At 36.8% G+C, this 19948-nt stretch overlaps 1 protein-coding gene across 1 annotated transcript in view; it reads right to left on the bottom strand.

Annotated features, from left to right (window-relative positions):
- Positions 1-19948, bottom strand: part of NUP35 (nucleoporin 35) — a 33651-nt gene that overhangs the window by 7084 nt on the left and 6619 nt on the right. The window contains exons 3-5 of the mRNA XM_040227762.1: positions 18714-18841; positions 15134-15194; positions 433-574 (exon numbers count right to left, since the gene is read on the bottom strand). Of these exons, the coding sequence (XP_040083696.1) occupies positions 433-574; positions 15134-15194; positions 18714-18841 (331 nt within the window). The remainder of the gene's footprint in view (positions 1-432; positions 575-15133; positions 15195-18713; positions 18842-19948) is intronic.

Here is a 19948-nt window from a genome sequence, read left to right as displayed (position 1 = left end):
TTCCAATATTTAGCAAATATGCTGAACAGAAAATAATTTAAGAAAAGGCAAACAGAAAAATGATGGAAAAACTATTAAAAATCAAAAAGTAATATACATGCTGAAATGTCAAGGGCTTCCCTTGTGGCTCAGCTGGTAAAGAACCTGCCTGCAATGCAGGAGACCTGGGTTCGAGGCCTGGGTTGGGAAGATCCCTCGGAGAAGGGAAAGAAATGTCAAGAGAAGAAGAGACGAAATTTCAAGGTGATATATTTTGATGTCTGCAACTTACCCTGAAATGTACCAACAATAACAAAAAAGATGAATTTAGGTGAATCTAGGTGGATAAATGAATGTCTGCTGTGTAACTATTTTAGTTTTTTTTAAAATATATTTGATAATATTCATTAGAAAACGTTGTTGCTTTAAAGGTAAATTATCTAGAAACCTTACCCGAAAACAGTCACCCAAGTGTCATCAAGGTGATCTTCAGATGTCAGAGAATCTCCTTGAGTATAAAAAGGATCCAACTGGGCAGGAGATAATGTTGTCTTTCGGGGTTGACCAATGTTTGCTGGACTAAACATACTCTGCCCTATATTAGTATATTTAGTAAGTTAGTTACCAATATAAACATCTTGGTTTATTTTAAATGAAAGCTTTAGTTCTAAATGGAAAAGTATATTAAAAGTTGGCAATTCCATAAATAATTCAAAATATACACTGTAACCAAATCATAATTATATACTACTATACAATGAGAGGAAACCATTAAAATTTGAGTGTAATTTATGACTCTGCAAATTCATCTTTTATTACAAATTTCTAAAGGTTTCATTAATTTCCAGTTAAACCTACACCAGAAGGATGTCCAGTCAACCTCAAGGACTTCTGTTGGACTCATCTTCCAAACCCACCACTTACATGATGGCACCTCTACCTTAAAAATACTCAATTACTTCTCATTAGACACTACAAAATCCAAATGCCTTAGTCTCCACAATATCAGTTCAGTTCAGTCACTCAGTCATGTCTGACTCTTTGCGACCCCATGAAGGAGGCATGTCAGGCCTCCCTGTCTATCACCAACTCCCGGAGTCCACCCAAACCCATGTCCATCGAGTCGGTGATGCCATCCAACCATCTCATCCTCTGTCGTCCCCTTCTCTTTCTGCCCTCAATCTTTCCCAGCATCAGGGTCTTTTTGAGTGAGTCAGCTCTTCGCATCAGGTGGCCAAAGTACTGCAGTTTCAGCTTCAACATCAGTCCTCCAATGAACACTCAGGACCGATGTCCCTTAGGATGGACTGGTTGGATCTCCTTGCAGTCCAAGGGACTCTCAAAGGTCTTCTCTAACACCACAATTCAAAAGCATCAATATACTTCCAACCTTATTTTTCCAGTGTGCCCCTAAACAGTACTACCCTAGTCCCTAAGATGTGAATGCAGTTTTCTCTTATTCAGGATATTTCTATCTGAAATGTCTGATTCTATTTTTTCTTTTCTTATCCTTCAACAACTACAATTAATGAGTGCTTCATGTCCAACATGCCAAGCTAAACACTTTACATGTTCATGTTATCTCAGAAGCTCTGTCCTATTGAGACCACATTATTTCTGAGAAGCAGAGATTTTAAATGTACACTAAGGATCATTCCAGGTATTAAAGATACAAAAAGTGACCAAGTTAGACCAAAGGGAGGAAAAAAAATCTCTAACAGAGCTTAAATTCTCATGGAAGAGAGACAAGCAAATGCCCAGAATGTTAGAAAACAAAATCCTGTAGGAAAAAAAAATCATAATGCAGAGACGAGTGATAAGGAATACATATGCAGATAGGAGTTAATATCCAAAATACATAAGGACTCATACAATTCAACAGCAAAAAAACAAAACAAAACCAATCCAATTTAAAAAAAAAAAATGGAAAGAGGAACTCAACAGACATTTTCCCAAAGAACATACAAATGTCCACAGGTACAAAGACAGGTGCTCAATATCACCAATCATTAGGAAAATGCAAATCAAAACCAGAATGAAATATCTCAGGGCTATTCATCAATGGCTATCATTTAAAAAAAACAAACAAACAAATAAGGGTTGATAAGGATTTGGAGAAAAGGGAATCCTTATACACTGCTGGTGGGAATATAAGTTGGTACACACACTATGAAAAACAGTACAGAGGGTTCTCAAAAAAATTAAAAATAGAGCTACATATGATCCAGCAATCCCACTTCTGAGCATATAGCCCAAGAAAATGAAAGCGGGATCTCAGATATCTACACTCCCATGTTCACAACAGCCAAATATGGATACAAAATAAAGGTCCATCAGTAGACAGATAAAGAAGATGTGCTACGTAAGTCCAACGAAATGTCAGTCAGCCATTTGAAAGAATGAAGTCCTGCCATTTGTGACAATATGGATGGACCTTGAATGCATGACGTTCAAGATGGTAAGTGAACGAAGTCAGACCAGTACTGTGTCACCTCATTTATATGTGGAGTGTAAAAAAGCAGAACTCACCGCAGTGGTTACCAGGGACCTGGGGATAGGGGATAAGGGGAGTTGTTCTGGTCAAAGGGTACAGATGAATAAGCTCCGGGGATTTAAGTACAGCCTGCTGATTATCACTAACAATACCAGATTACATACTTAAAAGCTGCTAAGAGAGTAGTTTTCTCACCATAAAAAAAAAAAAAGAAAGAAATGGTAATTAAGTAATATGATGAGAAGTGTCAGGGAACACTAGGATCATTTTGTAATATATCAGTGTAGCAAATCAGCACACAGTATACAATTTAAACTAGACTGTCAATTACCGCTCAATAACTCTATAATGTTAGTTTCCATCTATTTTATTATATCCATAAATTAACCTGTAACAGCAGACTTACACGTTACTTCAAGATTCAAATGGAACTTTAGATAGATAAGAACTCACAAAAGTTAACTATTTTAACAAGATATAACTTCAATACTATGAATGATGCATTTGGTACAATTATTATTTTGCATCAACAGCACAAATATATTCAGAGTCAAATCTAAAATAAAAGACTTCCAAGAATGATCTCCATTCTCTTGCCTCCAAGCAGTATCAAACCAAAACTACAGCCTCAACAGAATTAAAAGTCAAACGCATCAATAAAGTAAAAACTGCAATGTAACAATGTGATTCTAACTAAAAAGGAAAAATATGATCATTTACAAATTTCAAAGTTCTTAATTCTTTATTCCACACAATTTGAATTTTCTTACATCATCTGGACTCAAGTTTAGAAATCAGAATTAATCTAACACATTAATATAGCCTTTCCTTATGGAAAAAAATAAATAATTTCAGATCACCTCAGATCTGCTAGGCTAAATAAGAAATCTACTTAATTCAGAACACTATCCTAGCCCCTACTAGAAAATAAGAGAAGATGCTCAAAACTGATTTTTTTATGTTCAGTTGTCAAGAAATCGGGCTAAAAACAATCTAGCAACCAGAAACTTGACAGACAAATATTTAAATATTTTTACAACAGTAATCAAGCAAAAGAAGGTATGGAAAGTTATTAACTCTACAGAAAACAAAAGGATATCCAAGACAGACATGGAATTCTAGTATATTACATGGTTCAGTCTATAAGATGCACCTAATTTTAAAATTAAATTAACGCTTAAGAGAGACTACAAAGTAAGTAACTTAAAGAATGTTAAACTGCACAGAATGCTATAATACATTTGGCCACTTTTCTTTTCCTAGCAATTATTCTTTTCTTCATCATCACCGAGGCACTTAATAGGTATAAAATATTTCTAAAATAAGCCTGATTGAAAATGAAACACCCTACTTTAATAAGTGAGCTAATCAACTTATCAACTTTCCTGCTAGGAAATATGGAGAAGCACACAAAAGATAACCTTAAATAAGTTTAGTTCTTACTACAAAGACATGCCTTTAACACAATAAAAGAGATGGTAAAAGGCATTTTAGTATAAAATCTAAAGCCAATTCAAAAATCTTATGTCCTGTATTACCATTAAGAAGGTACAATTTAGCTTTGCTATATCATGTAATAACCTTCAAGGAAGAAATTAAATGAAGGATTAAAATAAGACAACCAATATGACCTTTAAAAATAAAACAAATCAAAATTAAGTCTCAAATAAGCAATCTAATTTTTGCCCCCTCAACTACTCTGAAAAACATAAATCACTAATACATAACCTAAAACTATGTACATGACTTTAGCATAATTGCTCCCCACCTTGTTACTGTTTCATTGGTCCAGTAATTTTACTTCCTTTCAATCAGACTTCTGGTACCTGTAAGCAATGCTTTGTAAAATGAAAAAGTATGCCTATCATACCACATCCAATTGTGTCTCCCTTGGTAAATCATTACTCAAACAGTCTTAAGATCGACTGGAAGTGGAGGGCAAAAGAACTTACTACCTTTTACGAAAATGTCTTTAATTAAAGACCAGATTCAATTATTTCAAAACAGACCACTAACCTAAATGAAAATAAGAGACAAAAAGAATGGGAAATTTTAAATAGATACATGGCATATGAAACTGGGGAGAAAAAGAGGTTCCTGGCAGTGCTGTTACCTTCTTAGCATGAAACAATGTAGCACAAAGTATAAAAAAGAATTTGCTTTCAATCCAAAGAGATGTTTGGCCTTTCCAGGTTCCTGGGAGATAACCCCTATACCCTAGGAATTTCCCCAGCCAGGAGTGTTTCTGTTATTTGTGGCAGGCCCCTCAACCTCAAGTGAGCCTGACAGTTCATGCTAACAAGGTGACTTCTAGTGAAACAGGTCGTGCCGTAATGACCACCCATAAAGACCATTCATGTTATTAAAAAAGGTCACCTCTGGGCAGAAGAAGGGATGGAGACTGAGTTTAGCCACTTGATCAATGATGCAATCATTATTATGTGATGAAACTCCGATGGCAACTCAAGGCACGGAGGCTCCGTGAGCTTCCCTGCTTGCCGATACTCTGTGCGTAGTGCCGTGTGTCAACGGCCAGAGGATAACACGTCACAGCTCTTGCTTGGAACAGTCCCAGACTTCAGCCTACATAGCTCTTTCTTTAGAAGGTTCTAATCTGTATCTTTTCTATAATAAACTAACTGTAAGCATTGCACTTTCAGTGGATCCTCAATCTGTCCAGTGAATTATCAGATCTTAGACTAGGCTTGGGAAAGCCTGAACTTGCAGCCAGCAAGTATGAAACGAAAGTGGCCCTGGGGACCCCTAAACTTCCTGCATGGACTGTATGCTCAGACTTGCAGTTTGATAAACGCATTGTACCCAGATGAATATAACAATATCCAAAACAGTACGACGAACTGAATACCAGTATTCATCTCCAGCGTTTGTCAGGTAACTAATAACAATCATTCTGGAAAGTCCAAGGTTTTGGAGACCACAGATGGTGTGAAACAGACTCCTGGTTGAAATCAAGGAAAACTAGTTTGAGAGAGTATATAATAAGAGATGAAAAGGCAAGCCCTTTCTCATCTTGTGCAGCTTACTCCACCCCAAAAAAACCAAGGTGTTAATCCCCAAGGTAAAGAAACGTCAATAGCTCAGGACTCAGTGGGTCCCAGTCACAGTGGAGAATAACTATGTAAGAGACTAAGTGAAAATCTGGATATTGAAAAGAAGACTTCTCCCTTTCTACATTCAGAACAGCCTAGACATTAATACCAAATATTAAAGAATTTTTCTTTGGGAAATTTAAGAGAAAGGACCTATATATGCTGAAATCAGATAAATTTTTGTTGGAAAAATCTCTAACTGTCCAGTGCTCTTACAGCAAAGGCCAAAAAGAGAGAATAACCTCTCTCCACGAATTTCCCCCTTCCTACCATTGTCAACACACACACACACAGACTCCAAGTAGCTATTTAGTGCCTCATTCAATATATATGCCTTCACTAAGAAAAGGTATAAGAGTAAAAAAAAAAAAAAAAGAAAAGAAAAAAGAGAGAGGGAAAAAAAAAAGATCTAGAAGGAAACAGACGGTATGAACAGGAATAAAAGTCCAACGTGAACTTCACTGGTAAGTTATTTTAACTATGAAACAAGAGAGGATGCTACATTTTAAATACTTTAAGAGAACAGCAGCAAAAAAGATCACTGAATATTAAAATATCAAAATAAATTATTAGATGCACTGGAAATTGAGATTATGGACTTCTTTCAGAAAGTATAATACAGATATAAAAGACACTCTAACACAGAAAAAGTAGAAACTTAGAAATCTCTGCAGCACTCACAAACAGAAGAATTTCCAGAGAGCTAGAGAACACAGAAAACAGTGGGAAAGCTATTATCAAATACAAGGAAGTTTGCCAAAACCCAGGCCAAGTGTCTTGATTTAAAGGATCCACCAATTCCCCAGAAAAATAAAGTCCGAGACACCAAGGCAGATTTGTGACACTGACAACACTAACCCTACAGAGACCTTAGTCTTTTCGGAACCAAGCCCCTCGAACAGCTTAGGAGCCGTCACTGAGTATGGCTTCCTCAGAACTCTGGAAGCCAGAAGACAGAGGAATGGTGCCTCCAAAAGTCCAATCTAGAACTCTACGCTTGGCCAAACAAGCAGCCCGCTTATAAGGAAGAGAAAAAGCATTGCAAACTCAAGGTCTTAAAGTTTATTTCCCATGTTAACTTTTCCTAGAAAGGTACTCAAATATGTCCTTCACCAAAGGAGAAAACAAACTAAGAAAACATGTTAACTAGGAAAAATAGAGCAACTCTAGAAACTTGCTAAGGCAAATCCTGAGATAGCTGTACATCAAGCTAATATAGGAAACAGCTAGAAGAGAAGCTGAGAATGAGAAGTTCTCAGTTTAAAACAAAACATACAAAAATGAATCTATGAGCATTTTTTAAAAAGACACAGCAGCAGAACAGTTGCTTAAAGGAAGCAAATGGCACATAGAAAATCAGACAAATGGAAAAAAGAAACAATTATTAACTGAAGAAAAATTAAAATTTTACAGGAAGGATAAATTATAATATACTACTTGATGCAACACTGAACAGCACTTCTATAATCATAGTAATATAAAACACTGACAAAGGAATAAAGTTTGATATAATTCAAGTATATTCAGATAATGCAAGGGAGATAATTATATTCAATTACCTTACGGTAAATATAGCAACTTTAAAAATGAAAATCAAGAATTAGCAATATAATTATATACAGCCGACTAAGTAATGGCCCTCCAGGATGGCTACATCCTAATCCCCAGAACCTGTGAATGTTACTTTACATAGCAAAAGAGATTATGCATTTAGGATTAAGGATCCTGAGATGGGAAGACTATCAAGGATTATTCAGGTGGACCCCCAATACATCCACCAGTGTCCTCACAAGAGATGTGATGTGATGATGGAAAAAGACTGGAGTGATACACTATACTTTTAAGTTGAAAGAAGGGACCACAAACCAAATATAGGTAACCACTAGAAACTGGAAAATACAAAACCAAAAAGCAGGGGAATGGATCCTCTCTAGGGCCTCCAGAAGGTAACCAGTCTTACCAACGCCTTGACTGTGGCCCAATGAAACTGACTTTGGACTTTTGACTTCTGGAATTACAAGAAAATAAATCCAAACTGTTTTAAGTCACTGAACCTGTGGTAATATGTCATAGTGATAACAGATAGCTAATACAGCAACTTATTCAGGTAAGGGAAGCTAAATTCCAAAAGGAATAGCTCTAAGATCTGGACTGGCTAGTTCTGGAGGAATAAAACTAAAGATAGTAGCATTTCATTATAGTACTGCATTTAAGTACTATGTGCTATTTTTATTTATTTATTTATTTATTTTTTAATTTTACTTTACAATTCTGTATTGGTTTTGCCATAGATTGACATGAATCCACCACGGGTGTACATGCGTTCCCAAACATGAACCCCCCTCCCACCCCCCTCCCACAACATCTCTCTGGGTCATCCCCGCGTACCAGCCCCAAGCGTGCCGTATCCTGCATCGGACATAGACTGGCAATTCGATTCTTACATGACATTATACATGTTTCAATGCCATTCTCCCAAATCATCTCACCCTCTCCCTCTCCCTCTGAGTCCAAAAGTCCGCTATACACATCTGTGTCTTTTTTGCTGTCCTGCATACTGGGTCATCATTGCCATCTTTCTAAATTCCATATATATGTGTTAGTATACTGTATTGTTTTTCTTTCTGGCTTACTTCACTCTGTATAATCGGCTCCAGTTTCATCCATCTCATCAGAACTGATTCAAATGTATTCTTTTTAACGGCTGAGTAATACTCCATTGTGTATATGTACCACTATGTGCTATTTTTAAACAATTTGCAATTATTACTTTGACTAAAACATAAGATATTATCCCACCAAAATTAAAGACCAATCAATGGTACTATGGCTACTTGGCATGAAACTAAATAAATTTTGGTGATTAATTTTAAAAAGTTAATGCCACAGGCAGAAAAATGGTCCCCCAAAGATATCTATGTCCTAATACCCAGGAGTTGTGAATATGTCACATTACATGGTAAAGAGAAATTAAGGATGCTATGGAATTAAAATTGCTAATCATCTCATCTTACACAAGATTATGCTGGACTAATAGAGTGAACCCAACAGAAGTCACAAAGGTCCTTAAATGGCGAGGGGAAACAAATGATGTGAAATAAAGGCTCAACTAACCACTGCAGGCTTTGAAGTTGGTAAGAATGCATGAGCCAAGAAATATGGGGAGTTCTAAAAGTTGGAAAAGAGAAGAAAACAAGATTCTCCCCTAGCACCACCACAAAAGAATGGAGTCCTACTAATACTCTGACTTTAGCCCACTGAGACCTATTCCAGACTTCTGACTTCCAGAATTTTAAAATAATAAATGAGTAAAATAAATATATATTATAAAATAAATAATTGAAACCACTATAATCTGTGATAATCTGTGTCAGCAGCAATAAGAAACTAATATAATCTAGATTAAGGCTAATTTTACTCAATATATTAAAGAAAAACTATGCCATGCCAAGTTGGACAGAAATATTCCAATCATCAGTGTTGGGATATCATTGTCTCAAAACGCTATATACATATAGGAGTTTCCTCTGTCTGCTGTAACAAACTACCACAAACCGAGTGGCTTAGAACAACAGAAATTTATTCTACCACAGTTCTGGAAACCAGAAGTCTAAGAACAAGTTTTCAGCAGAGTCTGACACCTGCTGAAGGCCAGCAATCAAAGAATTCCTTGCTTGCTGGCTCCTATAGCTTCCAGAGACCCTGGTGACTTTTCTGTTAGAGAACACAAAGGTCCTTGCCATTTAAGAACCTTTGTGATTCTGTTGGGTTCATTCTATTAGTCCAGCATAATCTTCTTGTGTAAAATGAGATGATTAGCAATCTTAATTCCATAGCATCCTTAATTTCTCTTTTATCATGTAATGTAACATATTCACAACTCCTGCGTATCAGGACACAGACATCTTTGGGGGACCATTTTTCTGCCTGTGGCATTAACTTTTTAAAATTAATCACCAAAATTTATTTAGTTTCATGCTACAATACTTCAATGTTTGCCTCACTTCATATCACCTTCTCTATCTCTCCTGTCTGTGCCAAATTTCTCTGTGCCTCTAAGAACACTTGTGATTGGATTTAGGGTGGACTTGCATCCAGGTAATAACCAGGATTATCTTCCCCTCTTTTCCTCTCTCCTTAACTGTCCACCCTCCTTGAGAGATACCTCTCTCAAGATCCTTAACTTAGTATGTTTTGGCCACAGAAAGCAGTACTCGGTTCCAGGAGTTAGAATGTGAACATGTCATTTTGGAGGCCACCATTCAACTGACTACAACTTACATCCATCAGTCCATTCAGTCAACCAACATTTTCTGACGTCCCTTTATACCCAGCTCTGTGATAGGTAAACAATGAAGGTATACAGAAGGAATCTCTGTCCTAAAGATCATAACCCAGTAATGGAGTAAGATAAGAGCCTAGCAGAGAGAGTTCCATAGGTGTACACACAAGGAACAGCTAACCCAGCTCAGAAAAAGAAGTGTCTGGGAGAAGTTGCTCACAGAAAAATCAGTCCTTTATCTGCTCTTCTGGGAACACTATTAGAATTCTGAGTTCCTGGTATCAGCAAAAGCAGCCAAAAATGGCTATAATCTAAATATCATACTTAACCTGTTAACAGTATGCTAACACAAATAAGGATTCTAGCTCAGGACAAGTAAATGCTATACTACCTGCAAAGGGTGACAAGTAAAAAAAAACTTCTCAAGAAAAAAAAATGTAATTAAAAATAGGATGAAAAACAGAGGAATACTTAAATAGCAGCAGCAGAAAACTGATCAGTGAGGATGGGGAAAGATAGGGCAAACATTCAGTATTCTTTACCAGAGGCAATAATGATTAAAAAGTTTCTGAAATTCTTTAATCTTGATTACCTACTTTGTTGTATGACCAAGGTTTTCCTGCACCAGAAATAAGATTTTAAGAGATTTTTAACCTCAGTTAAAGAATTAAAAACTAACCAAAATCTCCTTATTAAATACAAGTTCAGTTCAGTTCAGTCGTTCAGTCGTGTCCAACTCTTTGCAACCTCACGGACTGCAGCACGCCAGGCATCCCTATCCATCACCAACTCCCGGAGCTTTAAACTCATGGGTACAAAGACCTCAGCATAAATCAGTAATTCATACCATTAAGTCCTGTGATGTCTCTTTATAAAAGCTGTCAACCTCCAAAAGTTAAAATTTACAAATTATAGAAGTTTTCATGTATTTAACATTAAATGTAAGAGTTTAAAAAAATGAAAAGTCTACATATTCTCCCTCAATTTTCTCAACTCTTTTATTCAATTTCTTGTTTAGTATCGACCACACATCACAGTCCTCATACCTACAACATGTTTTCAAAAGTATTCTTTTTCAAGAAGAAGCATTCTTTTTCACTTATGTCCCATTAAGACTTTCTATACATAAATTCTTTAAACCTAAAGGAGAAGCAGCACTGGCTCCCAGTGGCCAATTTTATGACAGGGATATTTTCCTATCACAGTTTTTATATTTTCACATATGGTTTCTAAAATTATAAGAACCTCATACAAGTTACAGTATTAGAAAAAATAGATTAACAAAGGAACAGAGAAGGCAATGGCAACCCACTCTGGTACTCTTGCCTGGAAAATCTCATGGATGGAGGAGCCTGGTAGGCTGCAGTCCATGGGGTCATGAAGAGTAGGACAGGACTTCACTTTCACGTTTCACTTTCATGCATTGGAGAAGGAAATGGCAACTCACTCCAGTGTTCTTGCCTGGAGGATCCCAGGGACAGGGGAGCCTGGTGGGCTGCCATCAACTGAAGCGACTCATAGACGGCAGCCCACAGCAGCAGTGAAATGGCAGGGCTGCAGAAAGCACTTCTGCTGCAAAGAAGTCTGGTGGAATAGCACTTGTGGAATTGAGTTGTGATCTCAAATTAGCTGCTTTTTTTCACGAAGCACCATTCTTACTTGAAAGAATGATGGACAGACCAACAGGGATATTGATATTTTCTCAAAAATGAAAGGAGGGAAGCTTTCTCTTCAAGGAAAACAACCGACATTATTTGTTGCCCATGCTTTAGAGTGGAAATTAGAGTTTGAGAAACTGATATCTACTACTGTGTGTTTGACAGTTTCTCAGTATTAATGTAATTTTTTGATAACGTGGTATTGTGATAGTTTATAATAAATTATGTTGGTATTTGAAGGTCTGCATGTCTCTGAAATAGTGTTTTACAGATAGTTGATGCATGGCATTACAAAATCATGCATGAAAACATTCCATTCAAAATGCAGAATGGACTAATGGATTTTAGGGTAACTGTGTATGAAGAGTTCATTGCCATGGTTTCAGAATCTACATTGCCTCTAACCTTGAAGAAACTAGTACTTGTCAAGTTTTGATGTAGTATTAAATAGTGTCCAAAGTTATCTGCAAAGATTCTTAATATAGTGTCCTTTCTTTTCCAGTGAGTGTGAGGCCAAAATTTCTTCCTACATTTCAACCAGAACAACATACTGCAACAGGTTGAATGCAAAAACAGAGCTGTGAGAATCCAGCTGTCTTCTAAGCCAGAGATTAGAGAAATCATTAGAGAAGCTTCCAAAACTTTAAGATGTCACTCTTCTAAATTTTTTTTAAATAAGTTGTTTTTCATAAAGATGTTATTTATGTAATAGGTTTATTTTTAAATAAATTAATAAATATAAAAAAAAAAAAAAAAAAAAAGATTAACAAAGGAAGTTTAATTAGCTTTAACTCTGTACTCTTCTACTTGACAGCAATAAGAATATTATAACACTTTTTAGAGAACTAAGAAATGCTCCAAAACATAACATATTACTTAAATTACATGCTTTTCCATTTCCAAAGTCTCTGGAATCACTTACTGACTCAGCCAAACAGTCACTATTATAGCAAACAGTCAAGTAGCAAGGTATTATCACACAACAAAGCACTGTCACCTATTTGTTTGATCAGATTAAGATGGCTAAAACTTGAACTAATTCTCCTAGAACATTTCACCTCAAGTATGTAGAGGTGACATCCTAGATTTTTCACCATGATATGTGACAGTCAGAAATCTAAAGACATCACCCCAAGGTTTCTGTCCCCCAGTTTGATTGATTGGTAATTCAACCAAACTCTAATCCAAGTATTGCTGTGAAGGGATTTTACAGATAGAATTAGGTTATTTATCAGCTGATCTTAAAATAAAGAACTACCATGGACTACTTCAGTGAACCAAAAGAATCAAATGATCCCTTAACAGCAGCAGATGGCAGAAAAGTCAAATCAGAACTACAAGAGAACAGAGAGGTCAGAGAGACTCAAAGCATATATAAAGACTTGATCTGCCATTGCGGCTTTTGAAGACAGAAAGAAAACTAGAAGCCAAAGAGTGAGGGGAGCCTCCAGACACTAAAAACAACCTCTGGCGACAGAGACCTTGGTCCTCCAACTGAATGCAACTGAATGTCCAATGACCTGGACGCAGATTCATCCAGTTTCCAGAAAAGAACAGAGCCCTGCTAACATCTGAGCTCTAAAGAACCAAGCTCTGCCCAAGATATCTGACCACAGAAACTATGAGATAATAAATGTGTGTTGTTTTAAGCCATTAAGTTTGTGATAATTTGTTACAGCAGAAGTTTTTTAAAAATACAGATTTTGGTACCAAGTAGAATGCTGCTGTAGTACCTCTAAGTGTGGACATGCCGTTAGAATAGGGCAGTGGGTGGAGGCTGGAAGAACTTTGAGGAACATGATAGAAATAGCATTGAAGAAGCCAGTAGCAGAAACCTACACTTTAAAGAGCACTGCCAGTGATGGCTCACACACTGCTTGAAGAAATCAAGATTTGGAGGATAAAATGATCTGTTTGTCACTGGTATTATTTTGTCATCCATTTTGCCTTTAAACAGGAGTGTTTGGCACATTTTGTTTATATAATTGTCCATTCAGTTCATTTAAATCTACTGTCTTGCTATTGCTTCTTGCATTTCATCCGTTTTTGCTATTGCTTCTTTTCCTCCTTTCCTGTCCTGTTTTATGTCTAAGCCACCCTCATCTCTCACCTGGGTTAAGGTAGCAGCCAACTACCTGATCTCCTTGCTTCCACCCTGTCCCTTACTCCCTTACTCACAGGGCAGTCTTGTCCTGTTTTTTTCTACCTTTTCTGGGTAAAGACCAAGTGCTATTAATACAATAACCGCCATTACCTCTCTGGCCTCATCTCCTAGTATTCACCCCCTCCCTCACTCCATTTCACACTAACTTCTTGACACGTATTTGAACACTCCAGACACAATCCCACCTCAGTGCCTTTGTACTTGCTTCTTCCTCTGTTTAGCAAACTTTCTCTAAACATTTTTGAGCAAATGTTAGTTTTCCATAACTATTTGTAGTAGGCAGAATAACGCCCTCCCACCCCAAATGTTCATGTCCTTATCCCTAAAACCTAGGAATCTTACATTACATGGTAAAGGAAAATTAAGACTGCAGATGTTAGTATTGCTAATCAGATGACATTAAAATAGGAAGATTATCCTGACTATCCAGAAGGGCTGGAAGTCTTCACAGGGGTCCTTAAAAGAGAAAGAAGCAGAATAATCAGAAAGATACAATGTTGCTGGCTTTCAAGATGGAGGAAGAAGACCAGAAAGAATTGTGGCCAGCCTCTACAAGATGAAAAAGGCAGAAAACGGATTCTTCCCCAGAGCCTCCATAAATTAGCATGGGCTACCAATGCCTTGATTTTAGCCCACTGGGACCCATTTCAGATTTCTCACCTCCAGAACTATACAAATAATACATGGAATTGTTCAAGCCACTTTTAAGTTTATGGTAATATGTTACGGCAGCAAAAGAAAACTAATATGCTACCTTAGTTATATGAGCCCTTATTTCCTACTTCCCTTTGCTGCTTAATTTTCCTCCACAAAATATATTACCTTCTAACAAACTATTTACTTTACTTATAAATGTAAATTTCATAAGTAAATGTAAGCTCCATAAAGGCAAAGATTCTATTTTGTTCAGTTTCCCAGGGCCTGGTACATGACTGTATGTCAAGTATTTGCTGAATGAACATTTGATAGATTATAAATATAAATACATAAATATGTCGGAAAAGCTGTGCTTATGACGCTGACAGTGACAGAAATACCATTAACCTTAAAGAAAAACAAGATACAATCAATGGCTGTTTGTAGTCAATGACATTCAGATTTACAGCTATGCATTCATATCTTTCGAAACACCTTTATTATTCAGTCTACATTCCTCCTCTTCTCAATTGCAACTTTTTTTTTTAATTACAGTTTTAACAATTCAGGAGACACAAACATATAATTTTTTAAACTCTTAACGCTTTTCAGTACAATATCATAACCTTATCTGTAAGTTCAAAAAAGAACCAATATACAAATATTTCCTTCCTAAAGAAAGTTACTGACATTTGAGAAAGTCTCCAAGTTTGAAAAATAAGACAAAATTTTGGCAATTACAAACAAAGGTCTTACTATCTTCATTCAAAGAGTAAAAAATTGTCACTGGTATTGAAAGGCATTGCTTACCTGTTCCAGGAGTAGTTGTCACAACTCCAACGAGAGGACTCTGCATTACTGAAATGTTTGCCTACACGAAAACAGAAGAAAGTGTTCAGGTCAAATGCAAAGTTCTAACCATAAAATAAACACAATAAATGCTGAAGAACTTCATTCAACAGACAACTGAATGTCTACCAGGTACTGGCAATACCTCTTATTAGCTCACAATTGAAGAGTACTTTCTAAGTTTGCTTGTTTTGTTGTTGTTTTTTTTTTAAGTTGAACACTACTAATCTAAAAAGGCAGACTCGTTAGCATATCATAATGTTTAAAGTAAGAAAAGCTGCACTAGGTAAAAAGACACTATTTTTATTAACAGTAACACTGCTATTTTAGTACCTAAAATACAGTATTTGAAATAACAGATATAATGGTGATTCTTCAAATCATCGAAGTTCAAACTGAAAAACAGAAAGTTAGCAAAATTGTATTTTTAAATTGACATTTACAAACCATGAAATAGTATAGATTCAAATCAGTCTACACAGTAAACAACAGCATATCTCTGCCTCTTACTAGTAAAAAGTAACAAAAACTAGCTCCTTTAAATCTGAGAAAATTAAAGATTCAAGTAGTTAAAAATCTTTCTATAAATAAAATAGAAAACAATAATAGCTAATCAACAATGAGAAAGACTCTCTAGAAGTAAACAGAGAGAAAATTTTTTTAACCGATTTTGATTAAACTAAGAAAATCTAAAATCTGGTTACTACCCAGCAACCAGACCAAATGTCAACAGATTATTAAAGGAGGATACAAATTCACTGTTCAATTCTTAATGAGAACTTATGAGTAGAGAGAGGCTGACCAAAGTCTCAGGGGGTAAAACTAATTTGGACTTTAATAATATTCTTAGCAACTTTCAAGTCAAAAGCTTTCTCTACAAATTATGGCTCACAAGATTTTTAAACATTTTGAACATAGCAGTAACTATAAACTCCCTTTCTTTCCGGGTATTATCAGAGGAGTAATGAAAGGTGGCATAAACTTATAAGCCAGAGGTCCTCATACCAAATTAAACATCAGATTTACCTATCAACCTTTAGAAAAATATAACAGAATATTCGGGACTTAGTTAAGTTTAGCCACACAAGTAATTGTTTTAGAGTAGGCATGTATATCTGTTAGGGAAATTATAAATAAAATGGAGGGAGTCTTGTTCCGGCTTCAGAAGCTGGAGAGCAGGCCTCTGACTGACTCCTCACCATGCCAAACTATGTGCTTGCTGGCAAGCACACCAACTGTTACCAGCAAATCAAGTGGCACTTTAGATAAGAAAGGTTGTGGCGTCTGTAATTTCTTGAGCCCCTGGCGGCCTAGCCAGCCTCCCAGGGTCTAAGAAGTCTTATGACTCATAAGGTAAAAGAAACAGCCATGTAAAACTTAAAAACCAGAGCTGCATTTTTGCACACAAACTGATGATGGTATTGTTTTGCAGCTTGGAACTATAAGCAGGAGTCCCCAAAAACCTTACCCGTGGAGTAGACACACCGCCCAGGACTCTTTTCCCTAAAAGGGACTCCAGACTGCTGTTACTCTGGACTTCCCAGCACTATTCAAGTCTGGATGTGGGTTTCAGCACAATTTGGTGATGTGTATGCCGCAGTTCTATTGTTTCTCCAGTTATATTGTTTCTACTTCTTTTCTCTTAGTGGCAGTATATTGAAATTAATCAAATAAGCCTTTATTAAGAATTGAAACTGTTTACTGTGTGTGTAATGAATGGCTTTTGTTAACCAATACTTCTAACCTAAAATGAAGGATTTAAAACTTTCCACAAAACAACATCTCAGTTAATTATAGGACTAGCCACATTTCAAGTATAGACAGCCACACTTGACAAGTAGTACTACACTGGACAGGAGGGCAGGTGTACAAGTGTTGGTAAGAGAAAGTATTCTGTTTAACACAATGAATTAATTTTGCTTTGCTTTACAAATAGGCCCAGTAGGCCAGGTGTATCAAGTCTATAATCAAAATTTACTGAAAGATTTTTCTACTTTTCTTAAACTTGCCAGTAAATATACTATATTTGATTTAAAGAAAGGTCTTTAATATTCCTCCAAATCAAACAGCATAAATATCTTTATACAACGAACTTACCAGTTTAGCAGAAACACTTTGTTTCTGTATACTACTAAGCATAACAGTAATAGGAGAGAAAACTATAAAAGCTCCTAAACTTGCTACTTAAAAGAAAAATCCATACTACCTTTCAACTGACAACCAAGACTAATCATAGTAGTATTAGCACAACATTGTTCTTGTAAACACTGGCTCTAGAGTCAATATTCCCTGGGTTTAAAATCTGGCTCAACCAGACTAATTGCCTTGGGCTCTTGGTGTCCTAGTTTCCTCAGTGATAAGATAAAGCTCCTAAGAGATTCATTCATCCCAGAGTCATTGTGAGGATTAAATGAAACAATACATGAGATCAGGGCATGTACAGTACAGGCACTTCATAAGTATTAGACACTTTTTTGTGCTATCAGACCCATCAAAACAGAGAATCTCTACCTTGCAATCCATAACTGAAAGTAACACTGGCAGAACACCTACATCCACACCAGCCACGATTTAACATCACCATCAGAACACCTACACCAGGAACGTACTAAGCCATCACTCATAAACATGCAGAAGGAAGCATTTTTAGTAAAATAAGTAAACAATGAATAGTTCTAAAAGAGCATTCAGTTCAGTTCAGTCACTCAGTCATATCAGACTCTTTGCGACCCCATGAATCACAGCACGCCAGGCCTCCCTGTCCATCACCGACTCCCGGAGTTCACTCAGACTCAGGTCCATTGAGTCAGTGATGCCATCCAGCCATCTCATCCTCTGTCGCCCCCTTCTCCTCCTGCCCCCAATCCCTCCCAGCATCAAAGTCTTTTCCAATGAGTCAACTCTTCGCATGAGGTGGCCAAAGTACTGGAGTTTCAGCTTTAGCATCATTCCCTCCAAAGAAATCCCAGGGCTGATCTCCTTTAGAATGGACTGGTTGGATCTCCTTGCAGTCCAAAGGACTCTCAAGAGTCTTCTCCAACACCACAGTTCAAAAGCATCAATTCTTCGGTGCTCATTCTTCTTCACAGTCCAACTCTCACATCTATACACGACCACTGGAAAAACCATAGCCTTGACTAGATGGACCTTAGTCGGCAAAGTAATGTCTCTGCTTTTGAATATGCTGTCTAGGTTGGTCATAACTTTCCTTCCAAAGAGCATTAGTCTTATACTAATAAAACCATCCCTAAAAATAATGACCTCAAATCATCACAAGGTACCTGAGATCTGGATAAAACCCTGGATCTTCATTTGTTAACTCACAAAACTATGTATATTGAACTTTTAAACAACCGCCGACTGTTTACCACAGAGTAAACAGTAGATGCTATGGTAACTGTCCCTAATGCTTATTCCTATGCAACAGAGTTACACTAAAACAGACTTCAGGGAAACATTTCAGATTACTGACCCTCACTGTATAACGACATGAAAACATGAAATGAGTATGCATGGTCATCAATGAGGATGTGTACATCACCTGTCTTCTTGAAGTTAAAGGTGTTGATCCAAGTCCTGGGCTGGAAATGTCATCATATATGCTTCTAACTGGCGGCGCTCCACTTTTATCTTTATGAGCTGGCACAACTGGCTGTGGTGGTGATCCACCTAACAATGTACAAGAGACACAGTCAGGTGAGAAAACAAAGAAATCTTCCATCTATCTGTTAAGATCCTTTAATATTTTTAAAATAATGGCTTAAACTCCTGTCTCCCAATGTTTCTCAAACCTTAATACACAGAGTCACTTGGGCATCTTGTTAAAATTCGGGTTCTGTCTCAGACCATGTGGGATGGAGCCTGAGATTATGAATTTCTAACAAGCTGCCAGTGATGCCAATATTGGTGATTCATAGACTGCCCTTTGAAGAAAAGCTTCCAGAAGAAGGACTATATAGAAATTTTAGTTTTTAGTGAATGCATACAACTTTTGTCTTCTCTACAAAATGCTTAATAATTCAATACCAAATTTAATCCTATTTCTCACTTGAAAGTAGAATATTAAACAGCTCCAGTTTGTATATACCTGAAAAAATATAATATTTTAATGTGGAATTTGACTGTCAAATTCCCATGTTTCTCACAGTAAAAATTTATTAAAGTACATAATAAACATACAGGAAAAGGACCAACTTTGGGGGCTACAAAGAGGCCTTCTCAAGTCAGAGAATCATCACTGCCAACTGGCAGAGCAGCCCACACAGTCTGTAAGACTAATGTCTGAGTCAAGACAGTGCGGCAAAAGCCGTTCACACCAGGGCACAGGCTATGGCACGAGACCGGCCCGACCTTTAGCCGCCTGTGGTCCCTAACCAGCGAGCTCCAGCAAGCTCACACCGCACTTAGCCCCAGTTCACTCCTTTAAGAAACAGAGACAGTGCCAACTACTCATTAAGACTGGTAAAAGAACAGGATAACATAGAAAATGCTTAGGATACTCCCTGGCTCATAAATACTTAATATATGGTAGCTACAACAATAAAATAATACACTTGAAATATGTAAAAATAAATAATCTGTCCAAGATAATGTTTCTAAGTGAATCGCTTCAGTTATAACTTATGATAATTCTCCCTGATAAATCTTAAAATATATATATATATAAACCACTTTAACACAAGTAACACCGCACATGCATGCGTGCTAAGTTGCTTCAGTAGTGTCTGACTCTTTGCCACCTTATGGACTGTAGGGCACCAGGCTCCTCTGTCCATG

Source organism: Oryx dammah, unplaced genomic scaffold (assembly GCF_014754425.2).
Source record: "Oryx dammah isolate SB20612 unplaced genomic scaffold, SCBI_Odam_1.1 HiC_scaffold_27, whole genome shotgun sequence".
In the NCBI taxonomy this organism is placed as follows: Eukaryota; Metazoa; Chordata; class Mammalia; order Artiodactyla; family Bovidae; genus Oryx; species Oryx dammah.
Note: the sequence above shows the minus strand (reverse complement) of the source record. Positions and strands in the feature narration are given on the sequence as shown.